This window comes from Lissotriton helveticus, chromosome 12 (assembly GCF_964261635.1).
Source record: "Lissotriton helveticus chromosome 12, aLisHel1.1, whole genome shotgun sequence".
NCBI lineage: Eukaryota > Metazoa > Chordata > Amphibia > Caudata > Salamandridae > Lissotriton > Lissotriton helveticus.
This window is the reverse complement of record NC_136073.1, coordinates 48,253,262-48,272,219: the sequence shown is the minus strand read 5'-3', so window position 1 is coordinate 48,272,219 and position 18,958 is coordinate 48,253,262. Positions and strand designations below refer to the sequence as shown.

At 47.0% G+C, this 18,958-nt stretch overlaps 1 protein-coding gene across 7 annotated transcripts in view; it reads right to left on the bottom strand.

The window, feature by feature from the left end:
- LOC144798712 (protein phosphatase inhibitor 2-like) overlaps nucleotides 1-18,958 on the bottom strand; it is a 728,862-nt gene that overhangs the window by 115,248 nt on the left and 594,656 nt on the right. For all 7 annotated transcript variants that reach the window (XM_078669726.1, XM_078669725.1, XM_078669724.1 and 4 more), the window contains one exon: nucleotides 5,109-5,228. In XM_078669726.1, the coding sequence (XP_078525852.1) occupies nucleotides 5,109-5,228 (120 nt within the window). The remainder of the gene's footprint in view (nucleotides 1-5,108; nucleotides 5,229-18,958) is intronic.

Here is an 18,958-nt window from a genome sequence, read left to right as displayed (position 1 = left end):
CCGCTGACGTGCTTTCAAAGGGGCGTTTAAGAATGACCCGACAGGGAGCTTGCTCGGATCGTTCCTTTGTTCCCCAATACGGAAGATGGGATGCAGCGACCCTCAACCCCTCACTCACCCTCAACCCCTCACCCTCAACCCCTCATCCTCAACCCCTCATCCTCAACCCCTCACCCTCACTCACCCTCACCCTCACTCACCCTCAACCCCTCACCCTCACTCACCCTCACCCTCACTCACCCTCAACACCTCACCCTCACTCACCCTCAACACCTCACCCTCACTCACCCTCAACCCCTCACTCACCCTCAACCCCTCACCCTCACTCACCCTCAACCCCTCACCCTCACTCACCCTCAACCCCTCACCCTCACTCACCCTCAACCCCTCCCCCTCCCTCACTCACCCTCACTCACCCTCACCCCCTCACCCTCACTCACCCTCACTCACCCTCACCCTCACTCACCCTCACCCTCACTCACCCTCACCCTCACTCACCCTCAACCCCTCACCCTCACTCACCCTCAACCCCTCACCCACCCTCAACCCCTCACCCTCACTCACCCTCAACCCCTCACCCTCACTCACCCTCACCCTCACTCACCCTCACCCTCAACCCCTCACCCTCACTCACCCTCACTCACCCTCAACCCCTCACCCTCACTCACCCTCACCCACCCTCACCCTCACTCACCCTCACCCACCCTCACCCTCACTCACCCTCAACCCCTCACCCTCACTCACCCTCAACCCCTCAGTCACCCTCAACCCCTCACCCTCACTCACCCTCGACCCCTCCCCCTCTCCCCCTCAACCCCTCACCCTCCCTCACTCACCCTCACTCACCCTCACCTTCACTCACCCTCACCCTCACTCACCCTCAACCCCTCACCCTCACTCACCCTCAACCCCTCACCCTCACCCACCCTCAACCCCTCACCCTCAACCCCTCACCCTCACTCACCCTCACTCACCCTCACTCACCCTCAACCCCTCACCCTCACTAACACTGAAACCCTCAATCACCCTCACTCTTACTCTCACTCACACTCTACACCTCAGCCTCACCCTCACTCACTCACCCTCAACACCTCACCCTCACCCCCTCAACCCCTCACCCCCTCACCCTCACTCGCCCTCACCCTCAACCCCTCACCCTCAACCCCTCACCCCCTCACCCTCAACTCCTCACCCTCAACACCTCACCCTCACTCACTCTCAACCCCTCAACCTCACTCACTCACCCTCAACACCTCACCCTCACTCACTCACACTCACTCACCCTCAACCCCTCACCCTCAACACCTCACTCTCAACACCTCACCCTCAACACCTCACCCTCAACACCTCACGCTCAACACCTCACCCTCAACCCCTCACCCTCACTCACTCTCACTCACCCTCACTCACCCTCACTCACCCTCACTCACCCTCACTCACCCTCACTCATCATCACTCACCCTCAACCCCTCACCCTCACCCTCACCCACCCTCAACACCTCACCCTAACTCACAATCACCCTCACTCACCCTCACCCTCACTCACTCTCACTCTCACTCACCCTCAACCCCTCACTCACCCTCAACCCCTCACTCACCCTCACCCTCACTCACCCTCAACACCTCACCCTCACACAGTGCAATAGGTCTCAGAGGATTTTTAGTTAAAGCTTTTACAATTGTTTATGGCTTTTTTGATTTGTAATTCTTTAGCATTGGCTACAAGAAATAAAAATGCTAAAGATTTACAACAAAAAACCCATAAACAATTCTAAAAGCACTAACTCTAATGCTGCCAGACCTATTGCATTTCCAATGCTTGTTTGAGTGTGTGTCCATTATTGGTCAATGTTGTGCATTGACTATTTAGGCCTAAGGCTGCTCACCCACACTACCACTAATAGAGCACTTTGGGGTTTACATTGAGCCCTGTACACTTTTTGGGAACCCCTGGACTCTGTGCATGGTATAACTACCTTGTGGCATACCATATACAGAGCCAGCTTCCTACAGATGCTACAGCTTATTAAGTGTACTAAGGTAAGTCCAATGTTATCCTGAGGGAGGAAGAGTTTTTCACTACCAGGACATCTAAAACTTAAAAGCACATGTTCAAATCCTTAAATACACTGCACCCTGCCCTCTGGGCTGTCCAGGGCCTTGCTTAGGGATGACGTATATGTATTAACAAGCATTGAAAATTCAATAGGTCTCGCCTTTGATTTAGTTAAAGCCATTTGCTTTGCTAATGGTATTGTATAGCAAAGCAAATGGCTTTAAGTTAATAAAAGGCGAAACCTATTGCATTTTTAACGCTTGTTCATTTTGGTAATTACACAAAAAGACGACCCCGTCTCTCTGCCTGTGCTGCAGGCCTGCAGCTGCAAGGCGATAATTTGAATCTTCAGCGTCTCCCATACCAACAAGTTGGGGCAGGGACGGTGGCACAGGCGGGAGGTAGATGGAGGGGTCTACTGCATCCCTCCTCTCCCTCCTTTTTCCATGCAACCCGTTCTCAAGGGCAGAAGTTTATTAATATGTTCAACAGGAGAGGCTGAAATGAGTAACGCACAATTGTTACAGCAAGTACTTGACCACAAATGAAGCCATAATGCATGCACTACATTTTTTTATAAAAACAACAAGAGAAAGGGATATGAAGACAGGATGAAAGACGACGATGACAGAAAAGAGGAGAAATAGGAGGCAGAGGGCGAGAAAAATGAGAGAGACAGCGAAAAAAAAACAAGCATACACTGCATTCCACACGGAAACACATGCAATAGTTTGGGGGCCCTTCCTCGCCCCTCGGTGTGAGGATATACTTGCTGCTCTGACTACAACATCCAGAATGCATCTGGGATACTAATCTAGACAGCCAGCTATTAAGGGGGTAAAAATAATAGCTTCAAAGATAGGAAGTAGTCTAATGAGGAAGATGCTAGGACGGCCAAACACGGAGGTTGTGGAGAAAGAGGGGTGGGGGTATAGGAAAGAGATAGAATTAGAGAGGAGAGGTTGGAGGGGAGTGGGGGATGGATGGAGAGGACAGGACAAGACGGGATTGGGTGGGAAGGGCTGGGAAGAGAAGAGGAGAGGGGAGGGCGGACGCGGGGAGGGGAGTGGAGGCTAGTTAAACTTTAAGAGGGAGAGAAAAAGAAAGGTGTGAGAGAATGGGAAAGAAGGAAACAGGAGAGTGAAGAAAGATGTCAAAGAAGATTGGTCAAAAAAGAGTAGGGCAGAAAATAAAAGAGGGCGTCAGAGAGTGGGCAGAAGGTGCATGGGGGTGAGGCAGAGGCAAGAGGTGAGGGCAGTCAAAGGCAGGGGGGAGGGGTCTGGAAAGAGGGGTGCCAAGTAACATGAGAAGTGGCTCTGGGGAAGTACCGCCGACTGTTGGGAGAGAAGGGGCCATCTGAGGGCAGGACTGCGACGGTTTAAAAAAAAGTGTGATGGTTTAAAAAAAAGTGAGCTGCAAGTTGATATTAAGCCTACTGTGTCACTCCGCAAGTAAGAGATCCAATCCCGCTAGGCGTGGCCTAACAAGGACAGGGTGGCAACCAGGAGGGGCTACAAACAATCAGCAAACTCGGATCGGAATAATAAGTGACGAGAAACGACACATACCAATCTAATTTGGAGGCGGATCTAAAACACGGTTTCAGGATCCGTATTGATTCCAAGAAGCCCTTGCATGGCGAGATCAGCGCATGTGCTCCTTTTTTAGGCCGAGACCTAAAAAGGAAGGTTTGTGTGTGTCAAAAGGTTTATTTTGCCAGGTTGTCGTGGCAGTTTATAATTGCACACACAGGCTGCAGGGATAGGCCTCAGGCATGTTTAAAACGCTACTTAAGCAGGTGGCACAATACGTTCTGCAGACCCAATAGTAGCATTTAATTTACAGGTCCTAGGCACAAGTAGTACGCCTTTACTCTGAACTTGCATGTACATTGAATATGGCAATTGGGTATAAGCCAATTCTATCACATTTAAAGGCGGAACATAACCACTTTTGCACTGGGTATCAGTGGTAAAGTAGTCAGGGTCCTAAAAGCCACCAGAAATAGGTTCAAAAGAATGGAGGGTAAGGGCAAAAGGTTTAGGGATGGCACTGCAGAAAGGCCCAAGTCCAACAGATCATAACTAGCTCTTATTACAGAAACGTTTGGAGATATCTGGTATAAAATAACACAAATCCAAGACTCTAAAGTAGGACTTTTCATGCCAGGCTCTGAGACTCTGGAACTTCCCACCTGAAGATCTGAGGACTAATAACCTACTGAATTTTGGGAAACACCTGAAAACCCACCTGTTCAAAACCTACCTGTAAATTCCTAGCCACCTCCATCAGCACCTCAGTCCAACTCTAATATCCTGAATGCTGTGACATCACTCCTGTAATCTTTCCCTTCTTTTCACTGTATATTCGGTTATCTGTAAAGTTATCTGCTGCCCATGGTAATAAATAAATAAATCTACTGTAATTATGGCCTAGTGCCTTGCTGTCTCCTGACGAATAGAGACAGGCAGTCTATAGATGGTAATCCTGAGCTTATTATTGTATATTTACACTGTTTTAGTTGCTTTGTCTAACAATTTATCCTTAACAAATTGATTGATTAGGCTTCAGAAAGAAGAAAGTAAAACTTTAGATGATTGCTTTGGAAAAAGAATAACTTCTGTACAATTTTATTTTGATACCTTACATATTCGATAACGTTATTTTAGATGTTGCTATTCAGCTGGTGGCTTCTTTTTCTAACATGTTTCTTGTTTATTCTAATACTGTTTGTTATCAAATTGAATAAAACTCTTAATAAACAGATAAATAGTTCTTTTGGAGGCTGTGAATCTAAAATATGAATGTAAGATGCAAACAGACTGCTAAATGTAACTGTTTGCTACTGGCATTTCCCTTGCTTGAGTATTAACTACATTGCTGAATATGAGCATGTTGCCTTGTATCTGCTTCTTCTAAGCTGCCACAGCCAAGAAATTGTTCCTTACCACCGTATGCTCCCCACACTGGGGCTTTCAGAAGATTATGCAGAGTGGCTGGCCCCCAGTGTTGCTGTGCTTAAGAACCTGAGACACCAGGTTATGTTGCATACCTTTTTGCTCTTCCTTTCGACTTCCTGAAGCCTGATCTTTGTTGTGTGAAGACTGTTTCCCCTGGGGGGTTCCAAGCCTGAGTCGACGAGCGGAACTTGAACGCTTTGACAGGACAGGAGCTGAAGTCAAAGAAAGAAAAGCAAAAGATGTTTAGGCCTAGCTAGAGTTTTCTAAGAGCCCATCATCTGTGAGAACCCTTTGTTTTTAACAGGGTCTTCTACCCATGCCCTGGGACTTCCTACATAGGACTGTTTTTTTAACTGTTAGAAATTGAGTTTCTGGTTGGCAGAGGTATGCACACTGTCCAAGCAGGAAACACAATCCTAGTCAGGTTAAATGTAGTACACACTAAAAGTTTATCTGTGCTCACCCTCTGGTAGCTTCGAACAAAGTAGTCAGACTAAACTAAAGAGGCAATGTGTAAAGTATTTGTGAACTCATGCACAGTAACACAGTGAAACACCACAAAGTACTCCACACCAGATTAGAATCCTAGCCAATATTTATCTTAGTAAAACAAGACCAGAACAACAAAAATCCAACATACACACATCAAGATATGAATTTTGCAAGACTCAATCAAAATGCAGTGCTTAAAAGTCAATAGCACCAACTGAGGCTATCTGGTCACGCTTACTTGGGGAAAATCAAAAAGTTCAGTCTGACCGCGATGGGAGCACGGGCCAGATACAGGAGTCCTGAAGACCAGATGACAGTACCTTAGATGCGTCAATGCTTGGGACGATACGTTGAAGTCCAGTGGGGATGCGTCGCTGTCATAGGCGATGCGTCAGTTCTAGAGTTGAGCAACGTCGTTGATGTGTCGATGTCAAAAGCGCAGTGCGTCAGTTCCAAGGCGTTGATGCTGAACCGCTGGGCTGAAGCCAATGCATCTATTAGAAGCCAGCGCGGGAATGCGTCAGAGTCGGGACGGTGCATCACAGACATAAGTGATGCGGTGTCCGAGACTCACGCAGCAGCGAATCTTCGGATGCACTGCATCAGCAAAGTCTGGGCTGCGTTGTAGGTCAAGGTCGTTGCTTTGCGCATTCGGCGAGCGGTGTCCACAGCTTCGGTGCAATCAATGACAATGTGTCAGTTCCGAAGGACGCTTCGGGGTCGATATGTTGGTTTATTGGGTTACAGCACTAAACACTCACTTCCAAGGGCCATGGACTGGCTTTGGTCCCACTTGGCAGAACAGGACTCACAGCAGAGGCGCTCAGGTGCTAGTAGCAAGATGCAGTTGAAGTCTTTGATGTCCCTGAGACTTCAGTAACAGGAGGCCAGCCCAAACAAGTCCTTGGAGAACCTTTAGAGATGCAGGACGTAGAGAGCAAAGTCCAGTCCTCTCACTCCCAGGCAAGAATCAACAGGCAGCATTCCAACACAGCAAATCAAGCAGCAAGGTGGCAGTCCCTCCTGGCAGCAAAACAGCTATTCTTCTTGGCATAATGTTTTCAGTGCAGAAGTGTTCTGAGTATATGGTGTCAGAGGTCTAGTACTTATGCCCATTTTAGCCTATGGTGTAGGGAGACTTCAAAAAAAGGTATTTGTAGTACACAGGACTCTGCCCTTTCTTGCCTTGGCTCCAGACAAACTACTGGGGGGTATGCAGTTATTTGTGTGGGGACAGGCACAGCCATATTCAGGTGCAAGTGTCAGATCCTCCCTCTCACTCTAGCTCAGGAAGACCCATCAACTGGATGATGGGCCATCAGGATATGAAGGGCACACCGTGGCTCCCTTTGTGTGTGACTGTCTAGAGGGAATGCACAAAGTCCAGCCACCCGCCAACCCAGGCGTGTATTCTAGGCAGAGGCACAGAATGGTTATAGTAAGAAAATCCCAACTTTCTAAAAGTGGCATTTTTAGCCCTTTAATTTAAAAACGAACATCACTGAAAGATGTGTTTTTAAATTGTGAGTTCAAAGACACCAAATTCCAATTTTCTATCTGCTCCCAAATGGGAGGTACACTTTTAAAGGGTTACAAGGCAGCTCTAATGCTAACCTATGGGAGAGATAGGCCTTGCTGCAGTGAAAAACAAATGTAGCAGTTTTTCATTACCAGGACATTTAAAACTCAAAAGCATACGTCCTACCTTTTAAATACACTGCACTCTGCCCATGGGCTACCTAGGGCCTACCTTAGGGGTGGCGTATATGTAGCAAAAGGGAAGGTTTGCGTCTGGCAAGTAGGTGAACTTGCCAGGTCGAAATGGCAGTTTAAAACTGTGCACACATTCTCTGCAGGGCAGGCCTGAGACAGGTTTGAAGGGCTACTCATGTAGGTAGCACAATCAGTGCTGCAGGTCCACTGGTAGCATTTCAATCAATCAAATTAACGTTATTCTGCACACAGCCATAAAAGTTTCAACAAACAGTTCAAATTTAAAATACACAATTCAAGTTTAAAATACATTCTTTTGTCCTTTAACAATATAATTAAAAAGATAAAATTTCCTAAACAAGCTAAAAACATGATGGTACATAGTTGCAGTAATGACCATCGAGTTTAGTTCCCATTTAACATAAAAGAAATCCAATTCATTTCCTCATTCCCCCTTAGTTACTGTACTTCATTTCGTTTCCTAATGCCCATTGCTGATTTGATAAAATTGAATACTGCAGTGCAAATAACAGGATTAGTCAATGATTTCAAATATCTGAAGCCCTCTAAATATGTACATGGGCGAATGTTCTTTAACAAGAGCAACACAAATCTGCTCCTTGGATCTTTATAAAGTGCACAAAAAAGAATAAAGCGCAAAGTGCTCTGGGTAGTTCTATTGTTGCATGGGCAAGGAATAAGGTTATCTGCCAACCCGGATTGTTTAGGAAACCCTACTAGAAAGTGCAACGTGCTAAGACGGAATCTTGTAAAAAGAAAATGCATCTGGCTGTTCAGGGTGAAGGGAAGGTAATATTGCTGTTTATGCATAAAAGAGCAGCTAGGGCCGGGTACCTCCAGTTGTAAATGGCGCATTTCTGCCCAGACACTATACTCCTCTTTAATTTTGCCCTTCGCATTAGTGGGGATGCTTGACGGGGTGTCAAAGCAATCACCCAGCCCAATCTGGAGTAACCTATCCCTCACAAACCGAAGCCAAGGAATCTTCAGAGACTTGTCCAAGTTAATACAGTCTTCGATGATCTCCCTGGAAAACTGTGACTTTTCTGAGGCCCAGATTTTGGCCCACAAAAGCAAAGGGGCAGCGTGGATGTGATCTTCTATATATTCCATCCCCACTTCTCGGTGAGAAAATGAGGTGGCAGCAATAAAAGGAATCATCAACAGGCGTTTTATAAACTTGTTCTCTACCACTTGCAACGGGCAGCTTATTTGGTAGCCCCACACCCCTGCCCCATACAATGCAACCAACATGCATTTTTCCTTGTATAAGGTAACAAGCTCAGGCACTGGCTTGTGGCCTAACTTACAAGCAAACCTAAAAAGCCCCTCTACTGCTCTGCTTGTTTGCTGTGCTCTAGCCGTGATCAGAGAATCTCATTTCATATCATTACTAAACATGTTACCCAGATATGTAAACTGTTCCACCCTTTCAATGGACTTACCCCTAACGTTAAAACTTCTAGTTTTTGTCTTTTTTGGGCCGCATACCATTATGTAAGACTTTGAGAAATTAACCCTCAAGTCTAATGCCGCCATGAAGTTTGTAAAGGCGTCCAGGGCGGTTTGGAGGCTGTTAGCAGTCAAAGTCATGAGTACAGTATTGTCCACGTACGAAAGTAGTGGAACTGGCTGTCCTTTGATGCTGGAAAATCGATTTTCTTACCTAGTAAAAAGGCTTCCAGGCCGTTCGTATATATTAAAAAAGAAAAGGGGCTAAAATACACCCCTGCCGGACTCCTTCTGTTGAGGCAATAGGCATCGTCTTTTCCCCCTGTGAACCAAATCTTATGGAAACACATGTCTTGGTATGTAACCTTTTGAGGAGCAGGATTAGAGCACTTTCAAAGCCCATGTCTGTCATTAGTGCCCATAATTTACCCCTGTTCACAGTATCAAATGCTCAGGACAAGTCCATGAAGGCAAGGTGGGTAGAACCACTCTTTGCCCTCATGCACTTGCCCATGATCAGGGATAAATTTAGGCACTGCTTTGTAGCTCCAAGTCCCCTCCGGAACCCATGCTGCGTTTTTGAAATTATCCCCCTGCTAGTCGCTCAGGTCTCCAGTTGGGCAAGGATTATCCTACCTAATACTTTACCGGTGGAGTCGATTAGGGAAATAGGCCTATAGCAGGCAGGATCATTTCTGTTCCCTTTTTTGAACACAGGTACAACTATGGCCTCCTTCCAGGATACTGGGATTGGGCTGGTCACCACCGATTTAAAAACCTGATTAAGCAGGGGTGCCTAAAGATTTATGTTTAACTTAAAAAGGTCTAATGGGACTCTATCTGGGCCTGGAGCTTTCCTACTCATCCTCTTTGCGAGTGCCTCCTCTGCCTCTGTCACCGTGAGTGAGACGCTAAGCTCTACTGCCTGTGTCATGTCGGCCGAGAGATCCTCATTATACATCAACAACTCCCTACCATTTGGATTAAAAATGGGCGCAAAGCGTGATCCCCAGGTATCACCTAGGATCATAGACTTCATTTTTCCCACTTCTTCAGTGAATTGGGGACGCTGTATAATGGCCCAGAAACTTTTGCTATCTCTAAGAGCACTTGCACTTTCCAAATCATCCCACGCTATGCGCCTCAACTCCTCCTTCCTTACGCTGATGGTAGTTTTATATAAACGTCTCACATGTTTTATTTGTTCTCCATTACGGGGGTGTGATAGTAGAGCAGTTTTAAAAATGTTGTGGGCTCTAGAGCATTCTGCGTTAAACCAACGTGTCTCGCGATGGGGCTTAGGCATAGATGGACAGGTTACTCTTTCAGCTACATTAGAACAGAGTAGTTCATAGTTCTAAACAATCAAGGATGAGGAACAATCCAGCTCAATCCGTAACCAGGTCTAAATTAGAACGGACTGTTTCTTCCTCAAAGAGTGTTGGATTTATTTTCCCCCAGCTTACTCTTACGCCTTTAATGCGATTGTAGTCAATCGAGTGACCATCACCCCCTGAGGTTCTTGCTATTACTTTTAGCGAAACAATTAATGGGTTGTGCTCACTTGCTATTTCCGGAGCCACATGGTAATCGCACACCAAAGAGCATTCCCTAGAAATAAACATAAAATCAATTGAATTTTCCCCACCCTGCCAACTAACACCATCGATGCGGCGCATTTTCCCGCTGTGCGCTGGAAAATTAAAAACCCGCGGTTCATGACGAGCTCAGCTCGTCATGAGCGTACAAGAGGTGTACTTCATGATGAGCTGAGCTCGTCATGAGCGTCTAAGGGGTTAAAGTAGGGCACTGGACTGGAAAACTATTACTCAGACTGACCAGATTGTATTCAGCGCATCTCCCCATCTCCCTGCGGGTGTGAATGAAATGCGCCATAGGCTGGTCATCTGTGTCCAAGAAACCACAAACTCTTTCGTTACTAAATTGACAAGATGTACAATTAAAATCCCCCACCCATAAAACCCATAAAGGTTGCAACTTCCCAGAAACATTAGTGATTTCCATTTGCAGAGCTTTCTTAACATGACAATTCCTTGGGTCGAAAATGTTATAGTACCAATTTACAATAAGGACTCTCATCTGCAGCATGTTAGTAATCATGATCAATTGGAATCACTGAAAGGATCCTACACAAGAGACTTTTAGGGAGCTGAATCTAACTGAGAATAGGGTTACCAACCCTCCTTTTGCCCTCCCAGACAATGATGCTGTAGCAGGCACCTCAAAGGCCTGGTAACCGACCATCTCTATACTTTCTTTGGCCCTCGTCTCCTGTAAACAGATGACATCAAAACCCCTGATATATTCCATACAAACCCCATCTGTTAGTTTAGAACGAATACCTGCAATGTTCTAGGAGATTAACTTAATTGGGGGTATAGGGTGGGCCAGATCCGTATCTGGTGGTAACACTGAAGGAACCAGAGGACTGACCACGGGTGTCTGTGACGACCTCTCCTCATGGCACCTATTTTCGGGGGATATATTTAAATCCTCCGTACAAGGTGTAGCGTTATTCCTATTCGCCTTTCCCGAGAGGCCACAACATTTATACTAATGTCTTTAAGGGGCTTTGATTTACCAGATGACACTTTGATCCCAGCTCCCCCTGCGTCAGCATATGGGTGGCCCTTTAACTCATTATCCATGTACCCACTAGATTGTCTTGTTAGTCAATTAACCTCCGTTAGGTCCGAGAGTACCTCATACCTATTTGGGTGAAAGGAGGAGGGGCACGTAGGGGCGTCAATAAGATGACTAGGCTGAGTGGGCAGCAGGCCAAGGGGCAACATCTGACTAGGAGGGTAAAAGATACCCACGGGTCTGGCCTTTATCTGCTCGGTAGGCGAGGCTTTCAATTTAAGGCCATCATAAACACATTTTTCGTCGCTGAAATTAAGCATGACACAATCCCCTCCAATATTTTTCCTGGTGCCACAAACCCAGCTCACCCACCTTGCCATAATAATGTACTCAAACCAGTTAAAACGAGGGGGGGCGGGGTTTCTAGAGCACCAATGACTTGCTTTATTTATAAGGCTCTGACAATTTTTTTTTTGACTTGGTGATAACCTCAGTACCCCGTTAAAATCAGGGTATAAGGGGTACTTTCTGGGGGTAGGTGTAACCGATCTACATTCCCACACCCTTCTGAGGTGCTAAGTATCAGACTATGAGGCGTGTGTCCCCATGAGGTATTATGTCCCTGGGTGGAGCCTACCCCAAGCCCTTGAAATGCAAGTTTTTGGGGACGAAACTCCATGGCCCTGGTGTTGACCCTGCCGGGGAAGGGGGGGGGTACAGGAGGAACAGTAATCCCTCCTGTCTCTATCAGTGTACTAGAATTTGTAGTCTCTCGCATGCCACTGCGAGGAGGAGGGATGACACTGGTGGTAAATGGGACCTTCCTAGGGGCCGCATCCTTAGGTGTAGCCTCCAACTGATTGCCCCCATGGCCTTCGGCTGCACCCCTTGCCAATAAACCACTCCCAGATGGATTATGTGAAGGGATTACATTAACTGGTACAAGGGCTTTACAAACAACACATAGCTGATCCTCAATGTTGGTTAATCTCACCAAGATTGGTGCCAAAACTTCCTGCACTAAATTACTCAGTTTACCAAATAAAATATCAATCCCATCCTGCCCACGGTTCTCTCTCCCTCCAGTAAATGGCTTAACAACTTTTCCTACAGTGTGGGTTTGTTTAAGTCTTTTTGTTGTAGGTGACTGATTATTCTTCTTGTGGACAGACCCCGCTCTTTCTGCTCGTTTCCTCTTTCCCCCATTCGTAGACGGTTTGCCAGACTCCTTTGGTATTGAACAGGTGCTGACTTCGCCTTCCTGTGGCCCTCTTGAACCACCCTGTGATAGAATAAGGACTTGAGGCCTGACCTCCGTTATGCTGTCCACTGTTTCAGTATGGGAACATCAATTGTGAACAATGGTTGATTATCAGACGATGCTTCAGGTGTGGGGACCAGGGAGAGTCTACGTTCCGCGCGCTCTATCTCCTTGTTGATAGCTCCCACCGGCGTCTGCAGGAAGCCATCAAGAGTGGTATCGGTGGTTTTCTGAGTCGGAGTGGGCTTTCGCTTCCCCATGATATAATAAACAACTGCCTTTAAATAACAGTCAATCACAAGCTGGTACAATAGCAATTACTTTAGATGGTCCTCTGTGGTCTAGGCGAAAGATGACACCTTGGAGCCGCTTATAAATAGCCCGACTGACAGAACCGAGAGAAGGGGCCCAGCCTCCTCCGGGCTCTGACGGAAGTTACACTTGTAAAGTGTGCAAGGTCGCTCCAATGCTAACCTATGGGAGAGATAGGCCTTGCTGCAGTGAAAAGCGAATTTAGCAGTTTTTCACTACCAGGACATTTAAAACTCAAAAGCATACCTCATATCTTTTAAATACACTGCACTCTGCCCATGGGCTACCTAGGGCCTACCTTAGGGGTGGCGTATATGTAGGAAAGGGAAGGTTCGGGCCTGGCAAGTAAGTGAACTTGCCAGGTCGAAATGGCAGTTTAAAACTGCGCACACATTCTCTGCAGTGGCAGGCCTGAGACAGGTTTAAAGGACTACTCATGTAGGTAGCACAATCAGTGCTGCAGGCCCACTGGTAGCATTTTGTTTACAGGCCCTGGGAACATGTAGTGCACTGGATTAAGAACTTATAAGTAAATCAAATATGCCAATTAATGGGAAACCAAATGCCATTACATTTTAGACACAGAGCACATGCATTTTAGCACTGGTCAGCAGTGAAAAAGTGCCCAGAGTCCTAAAACCAGCAAAACCGAAGCTTAGCACACAGTCAAAACTGGAGGCCAGAAGGCAAAAAGACTGGGGAAATCATGCCAAAAGATGTCAGGTCTTACATTAACTAAGGAGCTACAGATGCTGCTGAGATCTGTGCATTCTCTGAAAGCCCTGGCTGAAATCCTGACTGGGCGGATTCAAAGTTTTATCCTTCTGAGCTCAAGTGCTATTTTAGTTGGGAAATAGTAGCAACTGTTATTTACAAAGCTACAAAATGGGAAACATTCCTGGTAGTAAGCAATAATAGCAAGTATGTATTTAGCAATTCAAAGAACTTTACATTGATTGTTTTACATAGAGAGTTGTTTGCAAAAGTAAATGAGAATAAACAAATAGGAACTGCTAAACGAGGACGATATCAATTACATGCCACTCCTAACAAAAATAATCTTTGCTTTGTGGGGCCAGATAACACCAATGTGTTCTTAAATTGTAGTTTGAAAGTCTGAGATATGATTTTAGCTCAGCTTTCACTCAGGACATAGTGGGACATCGAGAGATGTTGATAGATGGTAACCACTTCCCAATCCTTACTCTAGAAATTCATCAACCTAGTGAAAAAACATTTTGATATCATCTCTAAAGCTCATCTTAAGAGACACTAAGTTCTCCTTTGTTTTGCATCTCAACCACATACTTTGATCAATGTTTTCTGAGAAGTAATTTCAAATGCAACTTATTTGTTAACTCTTAAAAATAATTTGAATGTGACACTTGAGGCATAAAATGTAGCATGAATGCATGTCGGTGAGTAATTGAGGATGAATACGTGAAGAGGCTTTGTAAGCACTAGATTATTAAGTAACATTGACTTTTAAAAAGATTACTTTCAACTTGAAAGTTCTCCAGTCTTTATTTTCTCTATTGACCCGGCTTTCGTTGACGGAACACTCTACTGTTGAAAGCAGTGGTGCAGGGGTTCACCAGTAGGATTAACTCAGATACGTTTTCTACTACTGTTCCGGACCATGAGTCAAACAATATCGAGACCTTTGCAAGCAAATGTTTTCCTCCACCAATCTTGCCCTGCACTCTGTCAAGGCCAGGCTACTACTCCCATTCACTTTGGGATTCAGTTGCACTGGTTTTGCCTGCCGTACCTGAAGACCTCTGCCCCTCTCTTACACAGGCCAGTCAAGACAGGAGCGATACGGCAAAGTTTGTGATATTCTGAGGGCTAGACACTATTGACTGCCTAGCTAGGCCAAGCAATCGGCACCAGTGTAGTACTCAGACGACATACCTGGATGAGGTCTACAGGCTTCTCTGGAACATAAAGTCCTTCTTAATGGACATGCCCTTCCACAACTATCGACTTTTCAGTGAGAAGGCAGGCTCAGCCCTTGAGCATTTCAAAGTAAGCAGGACCACATCATGCTCCTTGGGTCTGTCTGCCCCTTTAGGACAGATTCCCCTGCAGGTCTGCACCCTTCGTGGCTGCGGTAAGGGCTATCAATAAAGTCATCACCGCCATACACAACCACCCCAGCAAGCTTCCCAGCCATTTTGCTGCTGCTGAGGCCATGGGTCCCACAGACAACAGGCAGTATTTAGACCAGTCCCCAGCTCCACCAGTTGCAGCTACCACAAATCTGGTTTAGTGGGTCCTTACAGACATGACAATATGTCAGAGGCAGGTCCCGATATTTCCTCCCAGTGGAGCAAGCAATCACTTCAGACAAGTAAGTCCTGCAAACTGTTCATCGGGGCTATGCCCCTTACCTTACATTGCTTTCTGCCTCTCCATACCTTCCACTACCCTCGGGACAGCTGACATAGGCCCATCTGTTCACGTTGCAGTTGGAATTGCAGTTCCTTCTCGCCAAAGGCCCAAAGAAAAAGGTCCACACATCAAAAGTGGGCATTGGTCTTCACTCCTGCCACTTCTTGGTGCTGAAGGAGGACGGAGGTCTTCATTCTAAGCAGGACCTTTGCCCCGTCAATGCCTTTTTGACAGAGTTAAGATGCTCACTCTGACCCGGGTCTTGTCTGCCCTCAACCCGGAAGACTGGATGGTAGGATTGGCAGGGCCGTTTCTAGGTGTTTTGCTGCCCAAGCGAGAATTGAAAAATGGCGCCACTCCCTTTTACTACCATCACTCTCTCCCCCTGTCATCCAGGCTAACTATTTTCTGCAGTTTCTCACTCTCTATACACTTTCATTCTTTCTCTTCCAACATCTCTCTGAAAGGATGTATGACATTACAATGCATACTTTTACCATGCATACCTTTACAACGCGGTTTTTACATCGCATACCATTACAACGCATAGCGCTTTTGGGTGTTGGATAGTGAATAGTTTAATTTACTATTCCAACTCCAGTCCCCGTGGACACTAGGGAAGGTTATTGGATAGTAAATTAACCTACTCCCTATCCTAGAGCGCCCCCCAGCGCAATGCGTTGTAATGGTTTGCGTTGTAATGACCGCGTTGTAATGGTAGTGTGTTGTAAAAGTTTCGTTGTAAGTGATGTTTCCCCTTTGAAATGGTCAATAAGCACGCCATGTCGGTGCGTTTTTCAAATGTAAAGAAACATCACAGTCTTCAGGAATGCAATATGGAGTAAAATGTGTGAAATGTAAACAGGCGTTGCGTCGGTGTCATGGATTGCCTTTAGGGTGTTCGTTATTCTTCAGCAATCGTTTAGCACTCTTTGAGAACTTCAACTGCCAGTTACAGTGGCTGCTCCACTTGTTTTGCACCAGAGTAGACTGGCCATGGTGTACAACGATCTCCTCTCGGAGCCAGAGCGGCTGCTTGGGTCCGAAATTATGTTTGGGACGGGGAGAGGGGGCTCCACAGACTGCCAGGAGGCCCTTCGGTTTTTTTTTTATACAGGGCCCAGGGGGATAGAAAAACATCTTGCCAACACCACAGCCTAGGGCAGCTCAGTAAAAAGAACCAAACAGCTCGTTTCAACCTGGAATCTCTGAATTGCATGTGCATAGGAGTGACTGTCTGGGGTGCCTTGCCAGCCCTTAAAACGGAAGGCGAGGCACCACCAGATCTGCGATCTGGATCATGTTGTTCTCCTCCATATGTTGAACAGCACACGAGGAAAGCCTGTGAGGCAGCTCCGGCAGGGGGCAGCTTAATTGATCACAGGTTTTGATCTGGACTTACTGAGATGCTAAAATAATAATGTGATAAACATGCCAGGGCTCACCTCTGAGCTGGGCCCGGTGCAAATCTATGTCACACACCACTGATTCAATCACAGTCAAGAATCTGCCTGCGGGATGTTTAAGTTAGGCAGCAGCCGAAAGCAAGCAGCAAGCAATTCTCTCTGCTACAGGCGACCAGGCTCCTTCTCTAGACGGGGAATCTGAGTTAGCCAGTGCCAATGGTAGTCGGGTGAGCCTGAGAGGGCCGCAGGATCTATTACACCACCCCCGCAGTAGTGAAAACAGCGTACACACTGCAGCTAAACTTCAAGTTCCGCCAGCTCGCGGCACTCCCTTAGTAAAGTGTCTCGCCATTGGGCACTGAAAGTGACAGATATGCTGGCAGCGTGTTTCGGGTAATATACACTGTAGTATGGTACCCTAGCGTGCACATGAACCACCAGTCCTCAAGCCTGCTGGGACATGCGCGCTTACAGTGCAGCTATCGTTTTGGTGCATACGGAAACAGGGGCCAGCGGCAGGGCCCGATGCCAGAGGCAGCGGAATGTGGCCACGCGCTAAATGAAAAAGCTATGAAACACTGAGTTATTACGAGTGTGCAGTGCTACACTCACAGGGACTGGTAAAAGATAACAGGCTCACCGGAGTCCGAGGTTTTCTGTGTGAGATCGGTAGTCTACTAGAGGTCACGCACGTCTCACATTAGCAGTTTGCTGCGACGTCTTGCACACTAGTACCTCGGCCGGGTGACGTCAGGCGTGGCTGTAGTCGTCAGCGAGTGACACAGCTGAGCCGCGGGCGGAAAGTTTGCAGCAGGCTATCAGCGACGCGCACGGCCGCCCCTGTGGCACCGAACGTGACGTGACGTCAAGTCGAATTGTAGGAGGCGCTACCCAATGCGCTTTCAAGGTAGAAGGCCGTTCAAGGGGATTCCCAAACTCATGTTTTTTCCCGACCCTCCCCCTTTTGACGCCCTGGGCGGCTGCCTAGTCTTGCCTAATGGTAGAAACACACCTATGGGTTAGACCAGCAGGACGCTTATTTCCATATCCCCATCCTGCAGACCAGGATCTGCAGTTCCCAGTGGGACGAGACCAGTTTAAATTAGTATTGCTCCCCTTTTCGTCACCAATGCTCCTTAGGTGTTCATGAAAGTGATGATGGTGATCATCCTGCATCTTCAGAGGTGCAGCGGTCCGGACTTCACCTCCCTCGACGGCTAGCTCCTAAAGGCACGCTTGCCCAGGCAGTCATCATCCACCTCCAGACTATGACAAACATCCGAACATCGTTTTGGTTCACTATCAACGTGACAAAGTCACACCTGACTTCTTAGCAGATACTCCTGTTCATCAGAGCTATTCTGAATATGGTACAGGTTTGTACCTTCCGCCGGAGTATCCAGGACATTCAGGTTATAGTCCCAATATTTCAGCCTCTGTCCTGGATATCAGTGTGTATGACGCTGTGGTTGCTGGAACTACTGGCCTCCTGCATCCTGCTTGTGAAGCATCCCAGACAGCATGTGTGGGCTCTGTAGTGGGATGTGAAGTCCCAGTGAACATAGCACAAGGGGCATCTCTCTGATCATGTACAGATTTCAGAGAAAAAAAGGAAAAGACCTGCAAGTGGTGGCTGATGGATTGCGACTGAGTCAACGGCAGACCCCTTTCCTTGGTGCACCAAAATTTGACAGTTGTGATTGATTTATCATGTCTGGGTTGAGGAGGCCATCTGGGAGGGATGGAGATCAGAAGCATCTTGTCTGCGGTGGAGGCCCAGCACCACATCAACTTGCTGGAGGTACAGGCCATTCGCTTGGCATAGAAAGCCTTCCTACCCACCATTAGAGGAAAACTGGTACAGGTGCTCACAGATACCACCACCGCCATGTGGTACTGCAACAAGCAGGGCGAGGTAGAATCGTCGGCTTGGTGTCAGGAGGCGCTACACCTCTGGAAGTGGTTGGATCACCAGGGGATTTCTCCTGATGGTGTACCACTTGGTGGGATCTTTAAACACCACTGACAAGTAGAGGATCATGAATGTCAGTTATACCAGGCTGTGGGACAGGGTCAGCAATTTTGGGCCCTGGAGTCCCTAAGACAGCTCTCTCTCAGAGATGTATTCTGCCTAGAGGGGAGCTCGGGACTCGTTAATGCCTTCCTGAAGCTACCTCGCCTGACCCGAGTTCTGAAGAAGACCAGAAACGACTGTGCCAAAGTCATCCAAGTAACACCGGATTGGGCTAAGAGACTGTGGTAGCCGGTACTCCTGGGCATGAGCATA